The sequence below is a fragment of the Equus quagga genome, chromosome 1 (assembly GCF_021613505.1).
Source record: "Equus quagga isolate Etosha38 chromosome 1, UCLA_HA_Equagga_1.0, whole genome shotgun sequence".
In the NCBI taxonomy this organism is placed as follows: domain Eukaryota; kingdom Metazoa; phylum Chordata; class Mammalia; order Perissodactyla; family Equidae; genus Equus; species Equus quagga.
In genome coordinates, this window is record NC_060267.1 from 55,318,103 (window position 1) to 55,332,667 (window position 14,565).

General features: G+C 36.8%; 1 protein-coding gene across 1 annotated transcript in view; it reads right to left on the reverse strand.

Annotated features, from left to right (window-relative positions):
• Positions 1–14,565, reverse strand: part of KDM5A (lysine demethylase 5A) — a 91,171-nt gene that overhangs the window by 48,214 nt on the left and 28,392 nt on the right. The window contains 4 exon segments of the mRNA XM_046667899.1: positions 2,230–2,424; positions 4,917–5,036; positions 6,411–6,573; positions 8,006–8,187. Coding sequence (XP_046523855.1) covers positions 2,230–2,424; positions 4,917–5,036; positions 6,411–6,573; positions 8,006–8,187 — 660 coding nt within the window.

Genomic DNA, 14,565 nt, shown 5'->3' on the forward strand with positions numbered 1-14,565 from the left:
GGGACGCCTACCACAGCATGGCTTGCCAAGGGGTGCCATGTCCACACCCGGGATGCGAATCGGCGAACCCTGGGCTGCCGAAGCAGAACGTCCACTTAACTGCTGCGCCAGAGCCGGCCCCTAAATATTTTGTAATAACATTTAGGTGTTCAACATCATTACTCATTACAGTCAAAACCACAATGAAATACCACTACAAACCTATAAGAGTATCTAAAATTAAAAAGACTAACCATACGAAGTGTCAGTGAGAACGTAGGACAAATGAACTCTTCACAGACTGCTTGTGGAAATGTAAAATGGTACAAATGCTTTGGAATACAGTTTAGCAGCTTTTTACAAAAAGTACACATAGCATATGACCCAGCCACTCCACTCCTAGTATTTACCCAAGAATAATGAAAGCATATGTTGATATAAAAACTTGTACAGAAATTTTCAGAAGAGATTAATTCATAACAGGCAAAAACTGGAAACAGTTAAAATATACATTCACAAGTGAATGAATAAACAAACTGTGGTATATCCATGCAATGGAATACTACTTGGCAATAAAAAGAAATAAACTATTAATACACGCAACAACATGGACGAATCTCAAAGTAATTATACTAGGTGAATGAAACTAGACAAAAAAAAGTATGAATTGTATAATTCAATTTAGATAAAACCTTTCAAAAAAAACTAAAAAAAGGCAGGGGCCGGCCCCATGGCCGAGTGGTTAAGTTCACATGCTCTGCTTCAGCAGTCCGGGGTTTCGCCGGTTCGAATCCTGGGCATGGACATGGCACTGCTCATCAAGCCATGCTAAGGTGGCATCCCACATGCCACAACTAGAAGTACCCACAACTAAAAATGCACAACTATGTACTGGGGGGCTTTGGGAGAAAAAGGAAAAATAAAATGTTAAAAAAAAAAAAAAAGAGGGCAGAGGGCCAGCCCAGTGGCATAGTGGTTGAGTTTGTGCACTCTGCTTCAGTGGCCCGGGGTTCACAGGTTCAGATCTGGGGCATCTGGGGCACAGACCTACATACCACCCATCAAGCCATGCTGTGGGCAGCATCCCACAAACAAACATACAAAATAGAGGAAGACTACCAGAGATGTTAGTTCAGGGCCAACCTTCCTCACTAAAAAAGAAAAAAGGCCAACTAAAGAAAGTAGATTAGTGCTTTCCTGGAAGTGAGGAGGTGGGATAGAAAGAAGGATCATAAAAGGGCATATGGAAACTTTTGAAGGTGATATGTTCATTACTTTAATTGTGACAAAGGTTTCATGGGTATATGCAGAATCACACTTACCAAATTATACACTATAAACATGCGTGGTTTATTATATGTCAATTACAAAGCTGTTTAAAAAACAGAACAGAGTAGGCTGTATAAGAGCAGAAGAAAGCACGGTATAAATCCAGTGAGGCTAGCTAAGTAGGGAGGGTTAGGGAGAACGGGCCAAGATGATGCTGGAGACACAGATTTTTCTCATATATTTCCCACTTCAATGTGAGAAATGTTTATTCTAAGCATTCAAAATCCCAACCCTTGGTTATTCTGTCCTTCCTAATCATTAAAACACTATGAAGGAGGGAAAAAAGACAGATTAATTCACTCTGACAGTCTGCAATCACCAGAAACATAACTTTTATTCAATTAAAAGCTCAAAGAAAAAAAGGATTTGAACTTTTTGTTTTGCTGAGGAAGATTCGCCCTGAGTTAACATCTGTTGCCAATCCTAAACTTTTTGTTTGAGGAAGATTCACCCAGAGCTAACATCTGCGCCAATCTTCCTCTATTTTGTATGTGGGTCACCACCACAGCATGGCTGCCAATGAGTGGTGTAGGTCTGTTTGCGGGAACCCAACCCGGGCTGTGAAGTGGAGCACACCAAATTTAACCACTAGGCCATAGGGCCAGCCCCCTGCACTTTCTTGTTTAAAGAAATAATACTATACACAGGAACTTTTAAAAATAAGATAGATACCTAAGAAATTCTACCTGACAGGATTCTGTTTTTAAAAATCTAGACATGAAGACATCAGGATTCCCACCTTTTTCACCTTCAAGAAACCAAAGTGTCACGTATAAAAATATGAAAGCTTCTCCTAACTAGTGATTTTTGTGTTCAACTTCTAAAGGGATCAAAGATGAAAATGGATCCTTTCTATTGGTTCAATTTTTAGTATATTCCATAAGCAGTATCAAATATAGGAAATGTGCCCAGCACACTCACCATTTGTACAACAGCCTCCCTTAACCGTGTCTCTTCTTCAGTCATGAGAGTCAATTCTTTGCACACCATGGCAGCCAGCCCCACATCTAAACATTCTGGATCTGCTGCCATCTTGAAAATGAGTTCCTCATGTGAAAAGACACAATGGCGCCTCAGCCGTCGGTAATGACTGACACACTGACGTCCAATGGGCAACTGTAATCAAGACAAGGTTCTCAAATTAAATTTCTTATAACGCATTCCAGAACAGAACCACTATTTATCCTCCAGATCCTCTCTTTTATTATAGACAGAATAACAAACTCCATTTGAATGTAGAAGTAACTGTAAATATTAAACCTTTAGGGCCCAGCAGGAATTTCAAAGGCCTTCCCACAGAAAATCCTCAATTTGAGATGCTGAGATTCTGGCCTAAGCTGCTGATTTTCTACTCATTATGTACATCAAGAGATGTGAGTTCCTTGATATATAAATGAGGCAGCAAACTCTTTTAGACCAGTCTAACATGAGGCTGCCCTTATAGGAAAAAAAGAGAAAAACTCAGGCTGTGAAAGATTAAGTGGACAAATTCAGTATTGCAGTTTCCACAGAACAAAAAGAATAGATGTTATTAGAAGTAAAAAAAAAAAAATAGAGAGAGAGAGAGGAAGAGGGGAAGCACTACCTAAGCAATTCACATGGACGGACTTTTAATTTTTTTTATAAGAACCAAAGCAAAAGATGATTTTAGATTTTAGGATTTAGAAATTCTTTTAAAAACAACCACTCTGGTCTAAAGAGAATTCAAAGGAAAATCATGAGATTATATACTTTATTTTCCCTAAGTGAAATAAACAAATCACTACATGATGACTTTTCATAAATCAACAGGTACACTCTTTAAGATAAATTTGGAAAATTTCTTTAACTATCAAGCTTTAAACCAAATTATGATACTAGTATACTACACACACACACATGCAGACTCTCTCTCTAACTTCTTTCTGACACTCAAGTGGGAAAACTTGGATAGCTAAGTGGAGTTTTTGTTTGTATTTGAAACTGTAATACAAAAGACAAAAATAAGAAAATCAAACTTTAAGAACCTTTTAGAATTTACTTTCATTTTGAGAAAGGCAGAAGAGAATCATAGGAATCACAGTTTGAGAGTATGAGACTATCTCTGACCCAAGCATTATTTCCATGCTCTTCCAAAGAAACAATCTTTACCAAGAAAATACATATATTGAACTTAGGATTAGCAATTATCTTGTCTATTAAAAATATACAATTCTTTCATTTCTTAATTTTTAAATATTTACTCAAAGGTTTCTCATATAGCCTTAATGTCAGAGCAAGAGGAAGAAAAATAAAACTGTGGGATTAGTAGCTCTTAATTACTACAATATGCAAGGAAGCCATCAAATAAAATAAAACTGATTATCCACTGTAGCTTATAGAAATGAGTGCTATCACTTTATTCCAGATATAAAGCTGCTATCACTTTTCATTTATATCACATCCTTCTTCTAAAGAGTATCAAGGGCTTTCCACATATATCATCTCATTTGTTTGAGATTACTAAGTGAATCTTAGCATTCACCTTTACATACCAGGTAAAAAACTTAGACCCAGAGAAATTAAAAGAGCTGTCCAAGGTCAAACATCAGTAACGTGAGCACATCTCTAACTTTTCTCTGAATCATCTCCATTTCCCACCCTACACCTAGCCAAGGAGCAAGCAAATCATAAACATTCAATAAATGTTAGTTGAATTTGTGAAAACAGAGCTCAAGCCCAAGGCAAAGTCCTAAGCCTGCTCTTGCTCTTGCTGCTTTCTAAGCCTAAATTTCCTAAGAAAGAAATTTAAAATTACTAGATCAAATAAGATTGTCATTAGCCAAGGAAACAAAAATGGTTAATCAAGAAATTTAATAAATTAACGTGCCCAAAGAAAATGTAAGATCTGATATTACTAAAGAATATCCCCCAAAATGTTGAGAGGTGACCAAAAAACAGCATCACTAAAGGAAAAATAAAGTCAAAGAGTGTATTATAAATTGGCAGTTTTTTCCTAACCAACATGATGTAATCATAACTAATTATTTTCTGATAGCTACCTCATAACAAAAAAAAACAGCAATCACTGGCACTATCATTTACACAAATGTACAGCTCATAGAGACCTCAATATTATAGTTACTCTTTAAAATAAACTTTTACAAAAAGGAGTACAGAAAACATAAAATAGCAGGAAGAATAAAATCCACCTAATTGTCTATCAGAAGGAAAATAATAAACGAATATTTGGAAATAAAAATCACAGAGCTATATACTTGAAAATACGATAGAACTAATTATTGAAAAGATCTGGTCATTTTTATAAAATCCAAAAGTGCTCAGAGAAAGTAAAGAGTAAAAGAACCATATTCCTTCAGAAAAGAAAGATCCAGAAAATATCAACCACCCAATTAAAATTTAAACAGAATGGGGAATATAATGAACAGACGAGAAGTAAAGAACTATAAAATCTTCCAAATAAAAACTGCAATGGAAACTAACTGAACTTTGTAAATTACAACAGCTACTCCAGTCTCTACAGAAATATTCATGAACCCTACCCTCTCCAGCTAAGCAAATATGGCAACTAAGATGCATTTTCCAGGGGTGTTAGCAGATGTACAACAGCTACTTGCTATAGAACAGACCCAGTCAGCAGTACAGAAGTTCACAGCTTCAGCGAAGTTGTAGCCCTGATTAAATCCAGAATGATAGGCACGAGGAAATGTCACAACAAATTCGCCAGCACACTGATTGGTCCTGTACACCTAAATGCAAATTGGGAACAGGAATATAAACAAAACAAAACAAAATAAAAACAACAAAAAAGGGAGACAGATTTTATCAGTTTCAGAAGCATTTCCTAAAATTGAAAACAATAAAGCATTAACCTACACATATCAGAAAATAATATCAGGGTTTAAGCAGCAGCCAGAATTCCACCTTCTTAAAATAGTCACTGATAACAAATTATAATAATTCACCACAAGAATTAGCAGCCAAAGAAATTCTCAAAGAAAAAATGTTATCCCCCGAGCTACTAGTTTCCTAACTTGATAAAATTTACAATTACGAGAACTTTTCTTTTATTCCTTTTATTCTTGTGTTGAAAACAGTGTTTAAAGATGGAATTTTCTCCTACTTTCGTATAATTTTTTGGAAAGTAATTAATTAGCTCATATATAATATGGAGATATCCCAAAAATCAGTCTTCCTGAATCTCACTGTTTTATGATACTACTATATGTCTTTTGAAAAGTCCCAGATTCTAGTATAAATTCTTTAAAGACAAAGTAACACTACTATTACTCAATCTACTTTCTCATTAAGGTTATGAGGACTATTTGACTACATGTAGCAGCAAACTTATTAAATTTACACTTTATCAAGTGTTAGCTTAACTCTAATCGTCATTCCCAAAACAAGACTGAAAAGCAGAAAAAGTACTTGCAGTATGTTTTTACTTCATTATCTCACGTGAGGAAAAAAAAAAACCATGCAATCTTTATATGAAATATCATCTCCAAAATGATAAGCATTAATTATTAGAACTACCATTTAAAATACCCACACTTCGGTTACACAGGGATAATAAAGAAAATAAGATTTTTGTTAAAACCAGGATATAATGTTTTACTGAAAACAGAAGGCTATTTTAATAGGTAGCTATACATAAAGTGTAATTTCATACTTTAAAACACTTCTTTCTTTTTTGTGCTGGGAAAGATTCACCCTGAGCTAACACCTGTTGCCAATCTTCCTCTTTTTTTTTTTTTCTCCCCAAAGCCCCAGGACATGGTTGTATACTCTACTTTAAGTCCTTCTAGTCCTTCTAGGTGAGCCGCCACCACAGCATGGCTACTGACAGATGAGTGTTGTGGTTCCATACCCGGGAACCAAACCCGGGCCACTGAAGCAGAGCGCGCCAAACTTTAACCACTAGGCCATGAGGGCTGGCTCTAAAATACTCCTTTCTTAATCAAATAAATGTTCCCTTCAGAGTATAAATTCTAATTTGGCTAGAAGATAAATATGATCTTTTACTTCCAATTACAAAACAAAGCATATATTGTGACTCTATCTAATCAAAAGCTAATATAACCTTAAATTAAAATACTGTAGGGAGACACAAAAAGACTCACAGGCACACCGTGCTCCATCAGCACATTGGGGTTCATGATGGTGACTAACTGATGCAGCAGATCAGGCTGAGATTCAAATAACTCAGGGGCCAGCTCCCTCATCACCTCCTCCAGTTGTTCTGCAGCATGAGACGGCACACCATACCATGTCTTTGGCTCCCCCCTAGCAAAAGAAATAACTGTTTAGCTAGGTAGAGCATGGTGCCAATGAGGCCAGGGTGTCTAACTCAAATCTACTAAATGATAATTAACTTTGTCTTGTTACATGGCCACAGATTATATGCCCTGAATCCTGGTAACTATCTCATCAATCTGTGCTATTGTTCATAATAGAAGGCAAGGCAAGAGTATATGGATAGGTAGATCCATACTGACTACTATAAGAAAAGCAATTCAAAGTACATGAACTCTTTAAGGTGGATGAGCAAACACTACATTCAAACAGGAAAGACACTACGTGAAAAGTAAGTACTGTGCGAAAGGCTACTGACATACTACTTGATTCACAGGTCCACTGGACAGTCCAATTGTTGCTTCAATGATCAAAGTAAAAGTCAATGCTCTCACAAGAGTACCTTTGCATAACTTCATTGAGTTCATTTTTACTATCCAAGGAAATAAGCCAAGGCTAGAAATTTTTGAAAACTTGAATAGAATTCTATCTATAAATCTTAAGGACCAAAAACTTGGCACCATTAATACACTAGACTTTAGTGGACTAAGTTCATGTATAATGTACTCCTAGAAAATGGATTTAATGAGTCATGCAATTTATAGACTAGCTAAATTTCTTAATCCTAACACAATTCACAGTGCTGTCTCTAATAGAACTTACTGTGATGATGAAAATGTTCTATATCTGTGCTAGCCAATAGAGGGTCCCCTAGTCACATGTGACTATACAGGACTTGAAATGTGGTTAGTGCAACCGAGGAGTGCAAATTTCTAATTTTACTTAATCTTAACTAATTTATATAGCCACACATGAGTAGCAGCTATCATATTACACAGCACAGCAATGAAGCAGAGAAAGAAAATCACTAGAGTTTTCACTGCATAGCATGATTTGAGCAGTATCTTCTAATGGAGGGAAAAACATCATTTAGTTAAGATCATAATACTGGACAAGAAACTATCTAAGTAAATAAAAGCTGTGGGTGAGATAAAAAAAATTCCGCAAAAGAACTTAATACACATGTAACAGGTATAATATATAATATAAAATAATATAAAAATATTTAGGAAAATATTTTTAAAAAGGAAAAAATCATTTGAAAATTTCAAATACTGAAAGTTTAGTCAGATCTTAATTATATAAACTTGAAATATCCTACCTTGCATATCAAAACTACTTTTCATGTATACCAAACAAGTATCATTTGGTCTAAAACTCTAGGTTCTGCTGCACGCACATACTTTAAAAGGGCAGCCGTCTGAGACGTTGTACCCTTAGACCTCTACACTTCTCAATATATTATCCTACATTTGGGAAGGAAATACTTGTAAAGTCAGCTTTCCCTAACGTATTACCTAACATTATTACACTTTTAAAAAGGTTACTAAGTAAGTATGCTGTTAACAAAGATTGTACATACCAGTGCAAGTAGTTGATGGAATAACTCCAATGATCTTCAATGTGCCAACAAAAAGAAGAGAAACACATTCCCACATAAAGCCATGGCACCTTCATACCAGAAATGTCTACGTTAATATGTGCAAGAACAGATTGCTCTAGGACAGGCATGTTATTCAAGTTCCAACCAGAAAGAGCATATTCCTATAAAGAAAAAAACGTAAATGAGAGATAAGAAATAAGCGCCCAAAAGAAATCTCAAGGGAGTCTTAAAAAAAAAAAGTAAAAATTGTATAACATTTACAATAATCTAGTCCATAGAATCTGTGCTCTCTGTACTCTACTACATACACCTAAATACCTAATCCTATCTCCTATCTGGTATTTAGAGTTCCCTTTAATTATCTTAGATGCCTCTCGTTTATTGTGAAGCACAGAAGCAAGGCTTTTTATTACTCCCACTCAGCTTACCAGGAAAACACTGTGAGACTCATTTTAATAGGTAGCTATTATATTTCTACTTTATCCCCAGTAGCATAACTTTCCAAAATGTTTATCATTATATTTATAGAATGGTGCCAGATATTGTGAAAACAAAACATAATAAGATACATAATCCTGAATTTGTGGCAAAACCGAAGAATAAGATGATGCAGAAAGTCACCCCGGCACTACAAACACATCTAGAAATATGAGATAAATTATAACAAGAAAAACATTTGTTTCATAGATGAACTAAAAAAAAAGAAAAATTCTCAGTTTCCAGAAACAAGGAGAGGAAGCAAAGCCAGAATGAAAAAGGAAAGTTGCTGTCTGAGTTTTCACAGAAGTTTCTAACAGGATACAAGCACTGGACACTGAGTTTCAAACACCCACCCCTGAAACCACATGAGGTAGAGATTTAAAGTGCTTATCATCCTTGTGAACAGCAGTTCTCAAAGTGGGCTGTAGGGAGCCCAGGACTATTTCAGGGGATTTGCAACATCAAACTATTTTCATAGTAATTCTAAGATGTTATTTGCTTTTCTCACTCTCATTCTTGCAGGAACATAGTGTGAGTCTTCCAGAGGTTATGACACATAATATCAAAACAGACCAAAGGTAGAAAGAGACAAGAGAATCCAACTGCATTCTATTAGAAGGCTTAACTGTCGAACCTGGATGCCCAGGTATGGAGAGGGAGGGAAGTTCATTATTATGTTTAACTTTACACATTTGAAACTTTCTATAATAGACAGTCTAAACATAAAACTCTCAAAGTAATCAGTTAAACAGCCAATGACAAAGCTGAAGAGAGAATGTGTGAACTAGAAGAGATTTGAGGTTATGATCTGTAACACAGCACAGAGAAATGGAAACTATAAAAGTGTAGTTAAGAGTCACAGAGGATAGAATAAGAAAGTCTAATATTTTAAGTAGGAATTCCAATAAGAAATAAAGAGGAGATATGATTCCTAACCTCTGTAGGCTTTTTTTTTAAAAAAAAAAAAAAAGAGGCTTTCAAAAAAATACTACTCAATACATTCTTTAGTTGGTTGGTCAGCTGGTTGGCTGAAAAAATCATGAAGCTAGTTGAAGAGACAAGACCTACGTACAAAAAGTTTCAAGTTAAGGCAACATAAACTCCAAAACAGATAAATGAATAAATTCTATAGTTCTTCAAAAGAGCACACGGGTTTGGATTGTAAAGAAAACCTGACAGAAAAAGAAGACACTAAGTAGGCCTTGGAAGGATAGATAAGATTTAAAGGTAAATAAGAGACAGAATATACTGGTCTGGCTGGTGAAGGGGCAGAGTGGAATAGTCATACTCACAAATACAGAGTAGAAAAGAAGACTGGAACTTTCATCTTAAATTTCAAACTAAGAAGCTTAGATCTTATCCTATATTCAAAAGGGAAATAAGACAGGTTTTGAAAAATGAAACAATATGATAAACATACTATCAAATACTTTGAAATTTTCAATTATGGAAAATTTCAAATATAAACAAGACAGAATTGAATAATGAACTCCCAAAGACTCATCAATCTTAAAATTTTAAATGAAAGCAATGCATGAGAAAGACTACAGAGAGAAGCAGTGAGCAGAAACAGTTAACATAGCAGCCCTAAGACTGCTAATCTGCAAAAGGCCTGCTTAAAGTTTGGCCCTTGGCTAGCATCTGGAAACTTGGATGGTAAACAATTCCCTACACTGATACAGAGTGGCTCACAGTGCCTAGACTGTACAATGTAGTTTACCCGCATACCTGCTTTCCTTTTGGGAGTCTGGAATTTTGGTACAGGTTAGGCAGAGGCTGCCTATGTCACCAGTCCCCAATAAAAACCTGAGTCTCTAATAAGCTCCTCTGATAGACAACACTTCACACATGTTGTCAATTTGATACTGGAGTAACTAAGTGCATTCTGAGTGACACCACTGGGAGAGGACTCTTAGAAGCTTGCACATAGTCTTCTCTGGACTTTGACCATGCATCCTTTCCCTTTGATGATTTTGCTTTGTATCCTTTCACTGTAATAAACCATAGCCATGAATCCTCATAGAAAATCACTGAACTTGGAGACCGTCTTGGGGGCTCCCAACACAAGTGATCATTATGTAAGACCATGGTAATCATCCCAAAAAGATGTGATACAACCGACACAAGGATGGTAGTAGTGGGAATGAAAAGAGGACAATACTACAGAAAATAATGAAAAATGAACTAACGTGATACACTCAATGATTTACATGGAGTGAGGACAAGAAGAAGAAAAAAACACTTCCAAAGTTTCAAATTTTAAGCCTATCTTTATTCCTCAGAAGTCCTGTTTGTAGAACACATTGTACTCATAAGACAAATGTATTAACTTCAGAAGTACTTTTCCACTAAGCTATGATACCAGAGAAGTGTGCTATCAGATACCAAGAGGACAACTCAGAGAGAATTTCAACACAAATGCACAATTCCTGGTGAAAAGCTAGTAGTTATCTACTATTCTAAAAGAGTAACTTTCAGAGGAGAGTAACAAACTACAAAATTCAAGTATAAAGAGTCTGAAGGTTTTATACACGGTGTCTAATTAGTCCTTAAAATCCTTCTGTGATGAATGAGTTCTCTGTCCATCTTACGGTACATAACACAGAATCCTGAGTAAAACATGACTGCACAAAAACAGAATCCTGAGTAAAACATAACTGCTTAGAAAATAAACAGCAAATCTGTGACGCAGTCTAGAAAAAAAGGCACTATCACCTGTCTCTTCATACTATGATTGAAAGCTTTAAAGTCCAGCATTTCTCCACATTCTTACATCAAGGTGAATGAAGCAAAAGCAGAAATAGATAAACGGATATTCATACAAAATTCAAACATAGAGAAGGATTAATAGTTATATTAGTAACATTAGTTACTTAGGGTTGACACTTAAAATAATCTTTAAGAACTGTGTGACTTGGGGCCAGCCCCATGGCAGAGTGGTTAAGTTCACGCGCTCTGCTTCTGTGGCCCAGGGTTTCGCTAGTTTGAATCCTGCGCGCAGACTTGGCACCGCTCATCAGGCCATGCTGAGGCAGTATCCCACATGCCACAACTAGAAGAACCCACAACTAAAAATACCCGCAACATAAAAGAACTATGTACCAGAGGGCTTTGGGAGAAAAAAGGAAAAACATAAAATCTTTAAAAAAAAAAAGAACTGTGTGACCTTATCTCTAAGATTAGAAGATATTTCTGTTTAAGAACAACTTAAAAGTTCAGAACAGAGGCTGTGGAACAAAATGGCAGGTGAGCTGACCCGGGACTCTGTCCCCTCCAAAGTACAACAAAAGACTGGGAAGAAAAAAAAAGAAAACAAAAAACCCCCTGAGTTTCAGCTGATGAACCTAATGCCAGGACTCAGAGACCTACAGTCTCAAAAGACAGAAGACGGAGCCCCTACTGCCCGCCTCGGAGGAGCTGGAACTGGGTAAGAGAGAACATCGCTCCATCCCCTAGAAACCGGGCTCGCCGCGAGCATCCGGGAAGGAGTGGGGGAGGGGCCGCACGACCAGGGCATCGTCTAGGACTCCTGCCGCCGGTACAGTGGAAACCTGCTGACAGGGGAAAGCTTCCATGCGCGGGGACCCCATAAACGCAGGACAGGAGACCAGAGAACAGAACTGATCGAATCCAGAGCGGTGCATGAGAGAAACCACTCCCAGCCCCGCCCGGCAAAGCGCACAGGGCGCAGCCATCTTGCCCGAAGGAGGAGAGCTCAGAACACGCGGCTCTCGACCCCCATCTAGTGGCGAGAGACGGTAACTGCAAACGAATTCTACCACCATGTGAAAAAACTCCTCCTCTACCATCCAGCAATTTATAAAAGCCCCAGACCAGAAGGAAAACAATAAAAACACAGAATTAAGTCAGGAGGACTTGGAATTAGGTAAACTAAATGAAAATGAGTTCAGAGCAGCTATAATCAAAAAACTTAATGAGGTAGAGAGAAAGATAGAGAAACAAGCCGAGTTCTGGAGCTACTTCACAAGAGAGATTGAAATTATAAACAAGAATCAAACAGAATTACTAGAGATGAAAAACACAGTGGACCAGATAAAACAGAATATGGATTCCCTGAATGCCCGGGTAGACTCCAGAGAAGAGCAAATTAGCATAATCGAAGATAGACAGGCTGAATTGCTCCAGACAGAGGAAGAAAGAGAACTAAGGATTAAAAGGAATGAGGAAAGTATTAGAGAGACAGCAGATTCAATGAGCAGAAACAATTTAAGGATCATAGGAATTCCCGAGAACGTAGAATAGGAAAATGGAGCAGAAAGTGTGCTTAATGAAATTATAGAAGAGAACTTCCCAAATCTAGGGATTGAGGGAGAAATGTGTGTAGAGGAAGCTTTCAGATCTCCTAGATTTGTCAATGTAAAAAGACCTACTGAAAGGGATATAGTAGTAAAATTGGCAAAAAGTAATGACAAAGAAAGAAGACTCAGGGCTGCACGAAATAAGAGAATTACCTACAAGGGAGCCCCTATCAGACTGTCAGCGGATTTCTCTGTAGAAACCTTACAAGCTAGGAGAGAATGGAGTGACATATTCAAAGCTTTAAAAGATAAAAATCTTCAGCCAAGAATACTCTATCCCGCAAGAATATTCTTCAGATATGAGGGAGAAATTAAATCTTTTCCAGACAAACAAAAGTTAAAGGAATTTGTAACCAAAAGTCCTCCACTACAAGAAATCCTCAGGAAGGCTCTCATTCCTGAAAAAAGAAAAAAGGGCGAAAGGGGTCATAAACCACAGAGTAGGGAGACAGATAAATAGAACGAGAATAGGATAGCAAATATTCAACTATAGCATTAGGATAATGATAAGGAAACTACCAAAGCAAAGATGATCTTATCACTCTAACTACAAACTCATAACACAAGTTGGAACAAGAAGTGAAAATAATAATTTAGGAGGGGAAGTGCAAAGGGACTAAATTAGTCTAGGCCAAGGAAGTAAGAGACCACCAGAGAATAGACTATATTATACACGAGATTCTAAATACAAACTTCAGGGTAGACACTAAACTAAACAACAGAACAGAGCCACAAAACATAAATAAGCAAAAATCTAAGAAACCCAGCATAAGAAATTGCAGTATCAAATGGGTAGGATAAAACACAGGAAGAGAAAAGCAGGAAAGCCAGATAATGAACAACAGATTGACAGCATTAAGTCCACATGCATCAATAATCACTCTCAATGTAAACGGACTGAACTCTCCAATAAAAAGACACACAGTGGCAAAATGGATTAAAGAACAAGATCCAACAATTTGTTGCCTCCAGGAAACACACCTCAGCCCCAAGGACAAACACAGACTCAGAGTGAAGGGGTGGAGGACCATACTTCAAGCTAATAGCAAGAGAAAAAAAGCAGGTCTTGCAATTCTTATATCAGACAAAGTGGATTTCAAAATAAGACAGGTAAACAGAGACACACAGGGACAATATATAATGATCAAAGGGACACTTCATCAAGATGAAATAACGCTTACAAATATCTATACACCCAACATAGGAGCACCAAGGTTCATAAAGCAACTATCAACAGACCTAAAGGAAGATGTTAAAAACAACACAATAATAGTAGGGGACCTCAACACCCCACTCACATCAATGGACAGATCATCCAGACAGAAAATCAACAAGGAAATAGTGGAGGTAAATGAAAAAGTAAAACAATTGGACTTAATAGACATATATAGATCACTTCATCCTAAAAAAGCAGAATACACATTCTTCTCAAGTGCACATGGAACATTCTCAAGGATAGACCATATGCTGGGAAACAAGGCAAGCCTCTACAAATTTAAAAAAATGGAAATAATAACAAGCATCTTCTCTGATCATAATGCTATAAGGCTAGAAATTAATTACAAGAAAAAAGCTGAGAAAGGCACAAAGATGTGGAGACTAAACAATACACTACTGAACAAGCAATGGATCATTGAAGAAATTAAAGAAGAAATCAAAAAATACCTGGAAACTAATGTAAATAACACGCCATACCAACGCATATGGGATACAGCAAAAGCTGTATTAAGAGGAAAATTC